General features: G+C 42.7%; 1 protein-coding gene across 3 annotated transcripts in view; it reads left to right on the forward strand.

The window, feature by feature from the left end:
* Nucleotides 1-15035, forward strand: part of CCDC141 (coiled-coil domain containing 141) — a 135920-nt gene that overhangs the window by 30414 nt on the left and 90471 nt on the right. For all 3 annotated transcript variants that reach the window (XM_087708414.1, XM_087708422.1, XM_087708428.1), the window contains exons 3-4: nt 2419-2610; nt 7352-7460. In XM_087708414.1, coding sequence (XP_087564540.1) covers nt 2419-2610; nt 7352-7460 — 301 coding nt within the window. The remainder of the gene's footprint in view (nt 1-2418; nt 2611-7351; nt 7461-15035) is intronic.

The following is a 15035-nucleotide window of genomic DNA, read 5'->3' on the forward strand; positions in this document are numbered from 1 at the left end:
TTTAAGATAAAAAGACTGCTTAATATTCATTAAGATCAAAATGAATATTTTGACTTTTTATTGCAACATTTTTTGCAAATAGTCAATATTCACCCTAACAATATAGTACTATTACCAATCTCTCTCTCTCTCTCTCTCTCTCTCTCTCTCTCTCTCTCTCTCTCTCTCTCTCTCTCTCTCTCTCTCTCTCTCTCTCTCTGATAGATATGATAGATAGATAAACTGATAAAGATAGATACATATAGAGATAGATAGATAGATAGATAGGTAGGTAGGTAGGTAGGTAGGTGTGGTGGGTTTCAAATTTTTTCAGAACCTCTTCTGTAGGTGTGGCCTGCTTTGTGGGAGTGGCTTGCCAGCCATGTGACTGGGTGGGAGTGGCTTGCCAGCCATGTGACTGGGCCAACTTGTAAAATGTGGTGAAACTCACTTAACAACGCTCTTGCTTAGCAACCAAAATTTTGGCTCAGAAACTCTGGCATTTGAAGCACGCAAGTCTTAAAGCTGTCAAGTTACAAGACTCTTGTGCCCCTAACCCTTTAGAAAAAAAACCCAGGGGTGTTCAAACTTGGCAGCTTTAAGACTTGTGGACTTCAACTCCCAGAATTCCTCCTCTCGCTCTTCATCTTGATGATATGCGGATGGGCGGGGGGAGGGAGCTGGAACCGGTTCTAAACAGCACTGTAGATTTGTGGAACCTATAGAAGAGGCAGGAACCCACCCCTGGTAGGTAGGTAGAGGTAGAGGTAGAGGTAGAGGTAGAGGTAGAGATAGAGAGAGAGAGTGATAGATAGATAGATAGATAGATAGAGAGAGAGAGAGAGAGAGAGAGAGAGAGAGAGAGAGAGAGAGAGAGATGATAGAGATAGATAGAGATAGAGATAGAGATAGAGATAGAGATAGAGATAGAGATAGAGATAGAGAGAGAGAGATAGAGAGAGAGAGATAGAGAGAGAGAGAGAGAGAGAGAGAGAGAGAGAGAGAGAGAGAGAGAGAGAGAGAGAGAGAGAGAGAGATGTAGAGACAGACTGTGGTGATGCAACAATTAGGCTGAAGGTGGGAGTTAACTCCAAATAGCCAACCAAGTGCTGTGCGGTTGAGGTTTTACTTTGTTTAGTTCTTGGTGCCTTTAAGTAATTTATTTATTTGTTACTTGGTTGGTTAGTTAGTTTATTTATTTATTTAGAAAATTTATATTGCCGCCTACTCACACATAGCGACTCAAGGCAGCTTACAAAATATATGTTGACTCCTAGGACAGCCTCGATCAGTTTCTGCATTTATCTTGGCATGGATTTCAGAAGTGGCTTGACATTTCCTTCTTCCCAGGGCTGAGAGAGAAGGACTGGCCCAAGGTCATCCATCCTTGGTTTTGTGCCCAAGATGGTCTCCCAGTTTCTAGTCAAGGACCTTCACCACTATACCACACTGGCTCTCAATGGAGGTGGTTAGCACACAACTAACAGAAACACTGTAGCCCAAACAGAACTACAAGGTGATACTAAGGGGAAAGTATATTTTGAAGTGGAACATGGAAACAAATGGAAGTGAGTGAGGAGTCCTAGTTGACAATGTTGTCCAGAAACAAATACCTGCTCATTCTAGTGGTAGGAACACTGGGCAGTGTCCCCATCACTAGAAAAGTGTGGGCAGTGTGGATAAAGGCACAGTCTGGCAGATCAGTTGGATTATAATCCGGTTCCACCACTCTTGGCCACAGCAAATCAGAGCGCAGTTATTTTCTTTTGAGGGCCACATCAGGGCTATGGTTGATCTCAGAGGGCCAGGTACGTGAGGCCAACTGGGTGGGTGTGGCCAACTGGTGGGAGTGGCCAGCTTGACGCTACTCCCCCAACTGCTGGCATGTTTCCTCTTCGCACTGGGTAGACCAGGCTGAAGCCATGCTGGCCCGATGTTTCTGCTTTGCATTAGTAGACTGGGCCGAAGTGATGCAGGCTGGCCCCTTACATTTTCCAGGACAGTTCCGTGGGCCGGATCTGACCACATTGTGGGGCAGATCAGGCCTGTGGGCCTTGTGTTTGACGCCCCTGCTCTAGCTGCCACCACAGTCACCCTCTCATTTGCAGCCCGTGTGGCTTCCCTCAATAAGACCTCCCGAGTATGCGGAAGGAGGTTTAGATGCTTTTCCAGAGGGTGTCCAGCATCTGGTCCAGCCAAGAAGGAAGTCAGCAGAGGAGTCAGCATTCAGGGGTGTTCTTGCGATGGGCAGAAAGGCAGGGATGCTGTAACCTCCCGAAGTGGCCCTGTCTCTGGGTAAAAGGGAGAGGTGGATTGTCCTGAATTTTTGGGGAATTTTTTTTCCAGTCAAAGAACAGAGCAAATCTAAAGGAGTTTTGTCCATACTGCCGGGAGACTTTCGTTCTGATTTCTGATCCATTTTTTCCCTTTTATCTGTAGCCCTTAGAAGGCCAAGTTTGGGATCTCTTACGGGAAGCCGACAAGACAGCCGCAGAACATCAAGATGAAGAGCAGGTGTACGAAGCCATGGCAGAGACCCTGGGAGATGCCTGGGACTCCCTGACGATTGTTCTGGAGAAGCGGAGGACGCTGTTAAAACTGAGCTTGGATTTCTTTGAAAATGCTCTGGAGGTCAGTCTACAGGAAGGGGAAATGCTTTTCATCTTCAAAGAAAACAAATCATTGTTGCATTTCAAGTATCCCTTTCTGCTTGATGGCTTTTTCTTACTGTAGAACAGGGTGGCGGGGGGGGGGGGGGAGAGATAATTGCAGCTGTTTTTCTGTTTCCATAGGAATGGTCAGAACCAAAAGTAGAGCAAAAAAAATGGGGTAGGGAAATGTATTACGGCAGTGGAATCTTAGGAAATAAAATAATAGAGCTGGTAGCGACTTTTGAGGGGTTGGCTGCTGGGAGTTCCCAGCGGTTTGGGAGAACCTGTAGCTAAGATCCTGTGCAGTTCGGAGAACCACCCAAATACCACTCCTGTCTGGCCCCACCAACCCCACCCTTCCCAGGAGTCTCCACGCAGCCCGTTTTGGATGTAGGTAAATGCAGGGTGCACGCGGAGGCTCGGGGAGGGCAAAAAAATGGGCCTACCAGAAATTCGGGAAGGGCTGAAACAGGCCCATTTCCAGCCTCCAGAGGGCCTTCGGAGTCTGGGGAGGCCATTTTTGCCGTCCCAGAGGCTCGAGGAAAGCCGACCATGATGCAGGAGGCTAACTAGGCCATGGCCACCATGGCCACACCCACCCAGAAACTGGGCAAAGAACCCCTTGCTAAAATTTTTGAAGCCCCCCTCTGGATCCACCCACTCCAAATCCACAGAAATCCAAATTAAGGCCATCCATGGCCAGTCAAAAAAGTCAAGAAGGTGATGTTGATTACTGCCTTAACATCCCAGGAAAAGGGAACGTATCATCTCCTTTAGTAGCTATTTGTCCAGTGGCATTGCTGTTTGTCTTCTTAACTGGAGAATAAGTGTCTTCGTGAAATGCAGAATCATTGTTCCATGTCTTATCCTACCGAATAATTACTTTCAGAGTATCCTCTGAAAGCATACAACCAGAAACCCGGCCTTGGGTGGGACAACAAAAGAAAAGGAGACAAGCAACTCAGAGGTGGGTTCCTACCAATTCGTACCAGTTCGGTAGAACTGGTTCATCAAATCTACCAAACCGGTTAGAAGAGGTTCCACCAGTGGACCCGGAAAGCAGGCCACACCTACAGAAGAGGTTCCAAAATTTTTTGAAACCCGCCACTGAAGCAACTGAATGGATAAAACTCTTGCCATATACTCCTTGCATCCTGCATAGGTAATCCTCGACTTACGACCTCAATTGAGCTCAATTGTTGCAAGGCATTTGTTCAGTGAACCTTGCTCCATTTTACAACTTTCCTTGCCAGAATTGTTAAGTGAATCACTGCAGTTGGTAAGTGAGTCTCACGGCTGTTAAGTGAATCTGCCTTTTCCCTTGACTTTGCTGGTCAGGAAGTCTCAGCAGGTAATCACATGACCTCGGGACACTGCAATTATCATGAACACGAGTCAGTTGCCAGGAGTGTGAATTTGGATCACGTGACCATGGGGACGCTGCAATGGTCGTGGGAGTGAAAAACATTGATAAGTCACTTTTTTTTCAGTGCCATCGTGACTTTGAATGGTCACTAAATGAACTGTTGTAGATCGAGGACTACCTGCAAATTACATCTCTCTCTCTGTGTTCTTTTTAGCAAAACAACAACAACAACAACAACAACAATGGCCTGTCTCTATATATTGGCCTTGGAGTACCATTTTTCTCTTTTAATTACTACTTTCTGATCTATCAGTTCTTTTATTCAGTGCTGAAGGAGTCCCCCATAACTCATTTGGATGGTAGGGCCCACTACTCCTGAGCAGGGGTGGGATTCAGGTGGTTTGGACCGGTTCGGGCAAACCGGTAGTTCCAGTGAGAATTTGGCCCCGCCCAACTGCCCCCGCCCTTTCCTGTCCTGTATTTCCCTGTTTTTTTAGCTCAGCTGATTTGCGTGGCACAGCAAATTGCCATGCGTCAGCTGTTTTACTCACCGGCACTGACATAGAAGGTAAGTTTTGAAGCTTAGAATAGGTGGTTTTTGAACGTGGCAAACCACACGTTAGGTGCATATGTGTGTATAGAGCACATGCGTGTGCTCACCAAACCAGTTATTAAATTGGTTGCATCCCACCACTGCTCCTGAGGAAGTCACCTGTTCTTCAATGAGGCACCACTCTCTTGATCCCAACATTTGAGAAGTAGGGCTACCCTCCCTTTCTTGGTTATGGAAATTATCAAAGCATAAGTCATACCGGGGCCCCAAGGGGAGATGTATAGCAACTGCTGTTGCAGTTCTGAACTAAGGGAATTTCTCTCAGCAGGATGGAAACACATGCAGAGACGGATAGGCAGATGGTTATACACACTATCAAATTCCTTGAAGTAGTAAAAAAAATGGAACCAAGGATCCAGCCTTATTGTTCTTGAAATATCTAAGCAAAGGGCAAATGGGAAATAGCACGTGTCCCTTTCAAATGGAAAATCCTGGAAGCCTCTTGCTGAAAAGCTTTGCTTTAATTGACAGAATATGATTATATGTAATCTTTGTTTTATTATGATAAAACACAAGCCTCATCTCCAGGATATTCTTTAATGAAAGTCAGAAGTTAAATCCCAAACGCTGGAGGATAATGGATTTATTTTCTATCATTAAAAAAAATAAAAACAAAAACAGACAGAATGTTTGAGAAAAAGCAGACTGAGCAAAAGGCATCATTTTTCACGATCTTTCTTAATTTCATCTGAAGTACCAATATCCTGATCAGGGGTTTTCTCTCTTATGAACAGCAATGTTATTTAGGGGAGAGAAGGCAAAGCTATTAGCTTGCTTGAAATATGTAGCGAGTTTAGAAACCAAATAAAATGAAATAAACCTAAAATAAAAGCAATATACTACTAGCGTGCACGAACACTCATTGCAGATGCACTGTTTTGGATCGATGGCTAAACTCCCACTGGGCCAATATGGTAAACCATAACATGTTAAACTACTTGACCCAGGTTTCAAAAATTTAGGCTGAAGCAAAAATCGCTAGATCTTTCCTGCCATCTAGTCATCATCTGGTTTTGAAGAGCCTGCCTCTGGTAACACTGTTCAACTAATTAAATTACAGCTAAAAATTAAAATGAATCACATCTTAACAACTGCAGAGGTTAACTCTATCCTGTCAAACTAGCGCCCTGCGGGCTGGATATGCCATGTGCAGGCCACAGCCATCCTGGTTCCGCAAAGGCAAAAAAATGTCACGATACGTCACGATCCAGACTGTGGCGCGATCGAGTTTGACACCTGTGCTCTAGACCTAGATATATGTGTATCTTCTGACCCATCTCCCCAAACATGGCAAACTTCTGAAGTTAACTCAACGATTCCTTTATTAGGAGCGCTGGCAACCCCAGCAAAAAGTTTCTCTCTCACCGCAGGCTAACACGTCTCCTTCGGACGGAAGATGAATAGTTGTATGCCACATCTATTCATGCCTTTCAGAGCTAAGGGTGGGGCTTCCCTAGCAGCTGAGGCTCTTCCTTCCCAAGGATCAGCCCAAAGATTTCCACTGTTCTTCTCTCCTCTGCCTCCTGTGCATCCATGCGTCAGGCACTGGACCCAGCTGTTCCTCCTCTTCCTCCTCAGCCATCTCCAGACCTGGGGGCTGTTGACTCTCCATTTCAGGACTGATGGATGGCCCAGGCTCTCTCTCTCTCCCCCTCCCTCCCTCCCTCCCAACTCCACTCCCTCTTTCCTCTCTGAGCTCTCAGATTGCCTTGATGCTAACCTTGACTCCCACACCTCCTCCTCCTCTGATTCGGCTGCTGGAGGGGCCGGCGGTCAATAGGCCACCACAATGTATTCCCAATTTACATATAGCTAATAGTATTTCCCTTCAAAAAACAAAGGCAGGGTGCATGAATGGCAGGAAAATTGGCCACTCTAGGCAAGCTTGTGTTTTCAAATATAGTGTCCTTTTTTTTCTTTCAGTGAATCTCCCAAAGTTCCATTTTGGAACCAAAAAAAGGCTAAGAATTATACCTTTTCAGTAGTGGCCATTATTTCATGAGCCGTTCCCCTTAGAAGATATACTTGCAATGAGGTCTTTGAGAAGGAAGATAAATTAGTCTTTTCTAGGGCCCTTTTGAGGCGGCTGAGAGTATTTTTTGTTTTGTTTTATTGAGATGCATATTTTGCTACAGGGTATGAGGGTTTGGTAGATTTTAGATTCAATTGATTTCAAAGCATTCCACTTTAGGGAAGAATGTGAGGATTGGGGAAAGGGGGATTTCTGTTTGGTGCAATCATCTGTTTCCTCAAGGCTGTATTCAGTTAGTGGCAGCTATGTGCAGGAGAGGAAATACAGAGCAACACCTCTGTGGGATTTTTTAAAAAGCTGGAACAATTACGTTGCCTGCCAGAGAACTGTTTTGGCTGATGTTCTTTGCTCTACCAAGTCAACACAATGCTCAGCATTTCAGATTTCAGTCATTGTTTACAACTTGTTAAGCTAGCAAAAACCAGAGGATAAGGGCAACAATCAAGCAGATAACAGCTCCTTGTTTACCTTTCTTTGAAGAGGACCCTATTTCATACAAGTGTTGGAAACAGCAATTATTTTCAGTGCTGCTGGCTGGGAACTGTTGAAATTGTAATCTACCTCATCTAAAAGGTACAAGGTCGAGGAAGACAGCTTTAGAAGTACCGAACAATTATATTAATAATGTGCAAAGCAGTCGAGAAGCTTATTAGATTCTTTTCAATGATACATGCAGTTCTTTGAAGAGTGTGTTTTCCGTATCTCTACAGTTTGCTGGCAAAATTGACCAAGTTGAAGATTTTCTGCAGTATTCTCAAGAGTTTGAAAACCCCGAATCTCTGAAAGAACTCTTGCATCAGCACAAACATCATACAAAAGGTATTGAAGAGGGTGGGAGCATCTCCTTTTGCAAGGAAGATTTTGAGTAAGGCCTTTCTGAATAAAAGTTGATTACAACTTCTTCTGAAGTTAATGTTCTTGGTCACGGTTGAAATATCGCATGTTTTTAAAAATAACACAGGTCTCACAATGCGTGCCTTTCCCTAACTCTATAGATTTGCTCTAGGGAGAGCTGGATTTAAATTCCATGCACGGCCTCCGTCTTTCAGTTTAGCCTGCATCAAGGACTGTTGTGAGAATAACATAAAGGAGAACCACTTACGCTGTCATAAATGTCACTGATTTTAAGAGTTCTGTTTCAACTATTGACTAAAGGTAACTCCTACGTCAGCTACTCACACCATAAACATATCCTGGCAACATTCGTTTCCCCAGTTGTGTCTCCAAGGCCAAAAGTGAGATGGCTTGAGTCACCTATATCTGTTATCAATTATTTTAACTCCACCCAGGGGCAGTATCCCCATAGAGGAAATGTGTTGGGTTTGGAGAGCAGCCAGATGATTGGCCATGATTAGGATCAAAAGATGCAGGGTAGGGATCAGGAATGGGTCAGTACATTTCAGGCTAGTATCTATATCTATATCTATATCTATATCTATATCTATATCTATATCTATATCTATCTCTATCTCTATCTCTATCTCTATCTCTATCTCTATCTCTATCTCTATCTCTATCTCTATCTCTATCTCTATCTCTATCTCTATCTCTATCTCTATCTCTATCTCTATCTCTATCTCTATCTCTATCTCTATCTCTATCTCTATCTATATCTATATCTATATCTATCTATATCTATATCTATATCTATATCTATATGTGTGTGTGTGTGTGTGTGTTTGTTTGTTTATTTAGTGTCACAACGCCTGGTAAGCCCCAATTAAGACGTTTGCCTAAGATGCAATACAGCACAGGTTCGAATCCCAGTAAGGGTATGGCTAGCTGATGAGAGCTAAATAGCTTGAAATAGATCTATACTAGTCTCCCTTTATTTATTTATCAGCACAAATAAAACACACACACACACACACACACACATTTGCCAGCTCAAGGATGCATACAGTTGGCAAAGAAAATTTGCAGCAAAGAAAAATCCTAAAACTGGACATGATTCAATTTACATATTGTTCTGTCCAGTTCTCTGAGCCCCCCATTGATTGCTGTAATGCTGAACCGGAGATAACCTCTTGGTGCATCTAGTGATTCAATTGGATTTGGCTCTACTGTGCCGTTATGTATCAGATTTGTGGATTTGAATCAATGCACCTGGCACATCCAAAATCTGGAAAAGATTTTAGCAGTCCATTAACTCTCTCTTTCTCTGAAGCAATGGCAACAGAAGATCTTGTTTTATTTTATATACACTTTCTTCATGAAGCTTCAGGCAGAAGGAGCTTTACATTGAAAAGCACATGAAATGAAACTCAGGCATGCATGCCTAAACATTTTGAACAAATGGCTTTCCTCTTGGCAAGTTCAATGCGGCCCTCAAATCCTGGACTTATTATACTTTGTTCAGATAGCCAATCATAACTGTTTTTTTTTTTTAAAAAAAAGCTGATCCTTTCGATTTTTAATTTTGTATGTAATGATTTTCTTCATTAGCACATTTACTAAGCAATGCACTTACTCTGTAGAGACCCTCCTATGCAATACATCTGTTCCAGTGGTGGGTTGCTGCCAGTTTTACTACCAGTTCATAACCCATGTGCAAAGCATGCACGTGCATGCATGTGAGTGCGCTTTTCAATGTAAATTGTTTGTGCATGCACAGAACAATTTACACTGAACTGCACATGCGCTGTCACTAAAACCCAAAATGGCAGCGGCCTAGCAGTGGTAAGAGAACCAGTTTGGGAGTGTGGCAGGCATGGGTCGCTGCTGGTTCTGCGACCCAGGCCTGAATTTCGCTATTGGTTTGGCCTTATTTCTCCTTATTTCTAGGTTGAATCCAGTGGTGGGATTCAAATAATTTAACAACTGGTTCTCTGTCCTAATGACTAGCTGGGTGGGCGTGGCTCAGTGGTCATGTGACCGGGTGAGCATGGCCAACTCAACGTCACTCACGTCAATGGGTGCAGCGCCTTAGCTCTTACAATGTAATAAGGGTTAACCGGAGAGGCAGTTTCTGCAAGCAGGGCAATAAAGATTAGGCTAGAAACAACACCAGACTGTTTCCTTCCTGCTTTCCTTACAGGATTAGCCCTGTAAAATGGAAAAAAATTCCACTTTACAGATTTCTTCCAACAATTGGTTCTCTGAACTGCTTAGAAAGTTAACAACCGGTTCTCCCGAATAGGTGCGAACTGGCTGAATCCCACCACTGGTTGAATCTCTCCTTGATCAGCTTCCATCCATTATTCCTCATCTGGCCTTCAGGTACTTTGGAAAATAGCTTGACCTCCTCCTCTCTGTGGCAGTCCCTCAAATACTGGAAGACTGCTATCATGTCTCCCCTGGTCCTTCTCTTCACTAGACTAGCCATGCTGATACTTGAAATCGTTCATCATATGTTTTAGCCTCCAGTCCTCTTGGTTGCTCTTCTCTGTACTTTTGTCATTAGATTGCTTTGGAGATAAAATGATGAGAGTGCTCTTAAACTGCCTTGAATTTCCCACAAAATGGTGGCATTACATAATAATATAATGGTTGCATTTGGAAACAAATGATACCCACATGTTGATGTATTTTTCATCCAAGATGAGAGCCTAGTTTAATGGGACACCCTCGGGATATACATTTTACAGAGAAAGGCAGTTGGCATCATTATGGAGACCAAACAGAAATGCCAAGATATAGAAATGAGCAAGGAAGGGTTGACTAGGCTGAAATCGTTAGTCAAGAAATTTTGGGGTAGTACGGCTTATAGGACCTAAACCTGTGGTTCTCACTTGAAATCAGGAAACGTGGGCCCATTCCACTCAGAATTGCAGGAAGAAGAATAGTTAAGGAGCGTATTATTTCCTCGGTCTGCTTAGAAGGATTGAGAGCCCTGCTCAAGGAATTGTGGGATCCAGTTCTTGGATTTGCCACCCGAAGGATGCTGCCTGTGATATTGCAAAGTCATCTTCCTCATCTTACTAATGGTATTGGGATGTTGATAAGCACGATCTGTTTCTGGCACAAAGCAATTCCACAATGTATAGTTTTGCCTTCTGAGTGTTGTTGTCCATCTGTGCTGGGAAGTTGGATGAGATGGCTGCTAGGGAGCTGCAGGCAATCCACTGGCATCTTGGAGAGAAATATGCAGCAGTCACAAATCCATTTATGTTGCATCAAGGCGTTTATGCCAGATACAATGATTTTTATTATGGCCTGCCTGTTATGAGAAAGGATCTGTTTTGTAAAGGCTCTTGGCTCTCGCTATTATTGAAATAGCAGAGAGAAATGAAATGAACAAATATTCAAAGGGCTAGTTTTATTGTACAAATGTAACCAGAAATCAAGTTAATATAATACAGAGACAGCTTACAAAACACATTTGACCATTATTATTTTTTTGCTTTCAGTAGGAACATATGCAGCTAAAGTGTAATGTTGAGCACAGTTGAGATTCAAAGCCTAGGGAATTCAGAAATGTTTTATTTTCTATGTAGCCCTTTGCTCCACTGTCCTTGTAATCAAGTGACACTGAGCATCACACAACTCCATTGTTCTGTTTGAATAAAGCCTGATGAACTAGGTTTACTTGAGATGTCAAGCTATAAACCACAGTTCGGAACAAATGGCTGAATTCACACCATATGCTAGATGCAGTCCAAACAAGGATGGCTATGGCATGACTATGAACCTTTAGAACCCAAAAGAAGGCTTTACATAAACCATCCTAAAAGCTTTCCTTGGTGATTATCTCTAAATCAAGGGTCAGCCACCTGTGACTCTGGTTGCATGTGGTTCTTTCATCCCTCTCCTGCGGCTCCCTGTCGCCAGTTGGCACCACAATTTTGAGAGGAGCTTCCGGTTGGTGTGGGGGTGGAGAAGCAGGGCACGCCAGGAGGAGACTCTATGGCAAGAGGCGGGTTTTCCGGTCAGCTCCACAATTCATAGGGATTTCATTTAGGACAGGTAGAGGAAAAATGGATGCCACGCTAGGAGGAGACTCTATGGTGGGGAAACCGAACTTCCGGTCAGCTCCAGCATTGAACAGGGGGGCTTCCGGTTAGGATATTTGTGGCTCTTTGAGTGTTTAAGGTTGCTGACTGCTGCCCTAAATGATTTGTGTACAGGTAGTCCTTGACGTACGACCAAAACTGAACCCAACATTTATGTTGTTAAGTGAGACATTTGTTAAGTGAGTCTTGCCCCATTTTATGACCTTCCTTGCCACAGTTGTTAACTGAATCACTGTAGTTGATCAATTAGTTACCCGGCTGTTAAGTGAATCTGACTTAACTTGTCATTGACTTTGCTTGTCAGAAGGTCGCAAAAGGGGACCTCTGCAACCTTCATAAAATATAACCCAGCTGCCAAGCATCTGAATTTTGTTCACATGACCATGGGGATGCTGCAAAGGTTATAATTGTGAAAAATGATCATGTCACTTTCTTCCAGTTCCGTTGTAACTTTGAACAGTCACTAAATGAACTGTTGTAACCCGAGAACTACCCGTATAAGATTGCTGCTAAATACACTGGGAGTATTGAATATATTTGGGCTTTGTTGATAGAAGATTTAAGTAGCATGAGGCGACCCAGTTTCAAACACCACCACCCACCGATTTTGTTGCTCCCTGGATAAGTTCAGCAGGATTTCTTCTTAAATACCTATTAAGTTACTACAAGGATAAAACAGGAGGTGGGGGGGGGAACCATATAAATTATAGGTTGTTGAACAACTGATTGTTTCAAAGTTACAGTCAGCTTTGGAAAGGGTGCCTTAAAGCAAGAACCACCTCAGGCCATTGTAAAATGTCACACACCTCATGATCACCTGATCCCAATATGGGAGCTTGGCTACTTATTCACACTTATGACTAGTAACCAAGCAGTCCGCGATCATATATGATCGCCATGTGCAATTTTCTCTGCTAGATTCCTTCTCTGGCAGGGAAGGTTGCAAGCTGCTTCCAACCGCCAAATGAATCGATGCAGAAATGGGACTCCAATCCTGAAGAGCCAGGCTCAGTGGTGGGATTCAAATAACTTAACCACCGGTTCTCTGCCCTAATGATTTCTTCCAACAACCAGTTCACCAAACTGCTCAGAAAGTTAACAACCGGTTCACCGGAAGTGGTGCAAACTGGCTGAATCCCACCAAGCTCCATTCCTGCAGTCCACCAGAGCAATTCCCTTCTGTGCGCCGAGGGAAGCTGAACTCCTCCGGTGAGGTGCTCAAATCCCAAAGATTATTACATAAAAAATAGTTTTAAATTACTGCTGATTGCCTGATACAAAACAGTTTTCTTAAAATTCTACCCCCTTTTTTGGGGGGGGGGCTTGAAATTAAACAGGTTCTGACTTAAATGGCTTGTATCATAGGTAATTTTGATCAAAAGCTAGAACAATGGAAACATTAATCTGAATTTGGTAGTGTCAATTCAATCTTCATTGGTGTAAAGAGCTCATTGTAGAGCAATTTAAGACTGGAAGATTTGCTAGTGATTGACTGCCATTGCAAAAACTGAGGTTCATCCCTAAAAATAATATAAGGACATTGTTTGCCCTAAGAAAAATAGCAATAGCAATAGCAATAGCAGTTAGACTTATATACCGCTTCATAGGGCTTTCAGCCCTCTCTAAGCGGTTTACAGAGTCAGCATTTCGCCCCCACAGTCTGGGTCCTCATTTCACCCACCTCGGAAGGATGGAAGGCTGCGTTAACCTTGAACCTTGAGATTAGAACCGCTGAACTGCAGATAACAGTCAGCTGAAGTGGCCTTCAGTACTGCACCCTAACCACTGCGCCACCTCGGCTCTCTTGTAAATAATCTTGTAGCACATAGTTTTGTTTTCTTTTTTTACCCAAAGGGTCAAGGATGGGTAGCTCATACAATTTATTCATCGTTTTTGTCCTTCAAAAGAGATAAGAAATAAAAAAAGCACATAGTCATATATGTAATTAAAATGGTCTTTTTTATATTTTACCCGGTGTGACAGTCAGTTCCAATTTTATCAATAGGTAAAATGAAAAGAACACCTTGGTTTTTTAATGAAGCCCATGTATTAGTAACACTCTCTTGAAGTAACCTTTTTTGCTCTGCTTAATTTATTTATGAGTGCTTGGTTGATAGTAATTTCATTCTTAACCCCATCCTTCAGGCTTTAAATTAGATGTGCAAATTAAGCCTGTCTACTTTGGTTGCACTGAATTCATCGGTCCCATCCTCCTAGCAACTTTTGTAAAAGGCAGCAAAGATGATGGGAAGCAATTTGGTTTTGCAACAACTTGGTTCTTCTGCTTTCCCTCCCTTCATTTATCTACCAATTTGCTCTTGGCTGTTCTCATTCTTTTTCCACTTTTTCCTAAATATAATCGCTTTATACTCTTGTCTTCTAAAATTAAAAGCTGAGATTGTGCAGTGTGGCTAAAATGCAGTTGGATAGTTTGAGACTAAGCTTGTGTGAACTCAGGCAATTGGAGACAGTTTTAAAGATAGGGATTCAAAACATTTATGTACTGAAAGAACTGAGCTTCAATAACTAGATGACCTGTACATAAAAAGGAAGTTCAAGTTTTCTATAATTCTACAAAAGAATTAAGACACTCCAAGTCAGCATTTCTCCAACTATTTTTGGATCACCTTCATTATACCAAATTTATCTTAATGCCTTCTGTCCTATGTATGCGTGCATCTTTTGGGGGGGGGGGATGTATTATACATTATTTCTTTCTGAACAATTTTTGTAAACCTTTTTTAAAAAAAATAATGAACAGATTCCATTAAAGAATTTTAAAAGGTCAAAAATAAATAAATATTAAAACTCCATCTCTTATTCCCACTTTTCAAACTTGGAATAAACTAGAAACAAGCAAAAAGGGTAAAAGCCAGTGGTGGGATTCAAATAACTTAAACCACTGGTTCTCTGCCCTAATGATTTCTTCCAACAGCCAATTCACCAAACTGCTCAGAAAGTTAACAACCGGTTCTCCCGAAGTGGAGTGAACTGGTTGAATCCCACCACTGGTAAAAACAATGTTTCCATTCTCCCTTTCCAATGATATCTAGATAAGCACTTGTCCCCTTGAAACAATTAAGAAAATAAGAATTTAAAGAAGCGCCCCTTTCCCCCCAATGTTCAGAGATACTAAGCATTTCAGAATAACAGAATAAGAGAGTTGGAAGGGACCTTGGAGGTCTTCTAGTCCAACCCTCTGCAAGCAGGAGACCTAACACCATTCCAGACAAGTGGCAGTGCAGTCTCTTCTTAAAAGCCTCCAGGGATGGAGCCCGCACAAGTTCTGAAGGCAACTGTTCCACTGGTTAATTGTTCCCACTGTTAAGGAATTCTTCCTTAATTCTAGGTTGTTTCTCTCCTTGATTGGTTTCCATCATTTCAAAAGGCTAGGAGGTGAAGTTGTGACTTCCAGCTCCTGAGATGTGGACCACTGCTGGTT

This window comes from Thamnophis sirtalis, unplaced genomic scaffold (assembly GCF_051295495.1).
Source record: "Thamnophis sirtalis isolate CommonGarterSnake01/CBP01778 unplaced genomic scaffold, rThaSir2_p1.2 scaffold_1, whole genome shotgun sequence".
NCBI lineage: Eukaryota > Metazoa > Chordata > Lepidosauria > Squamata > Natricidae > Thamnophis > Thamnophis sirtalis.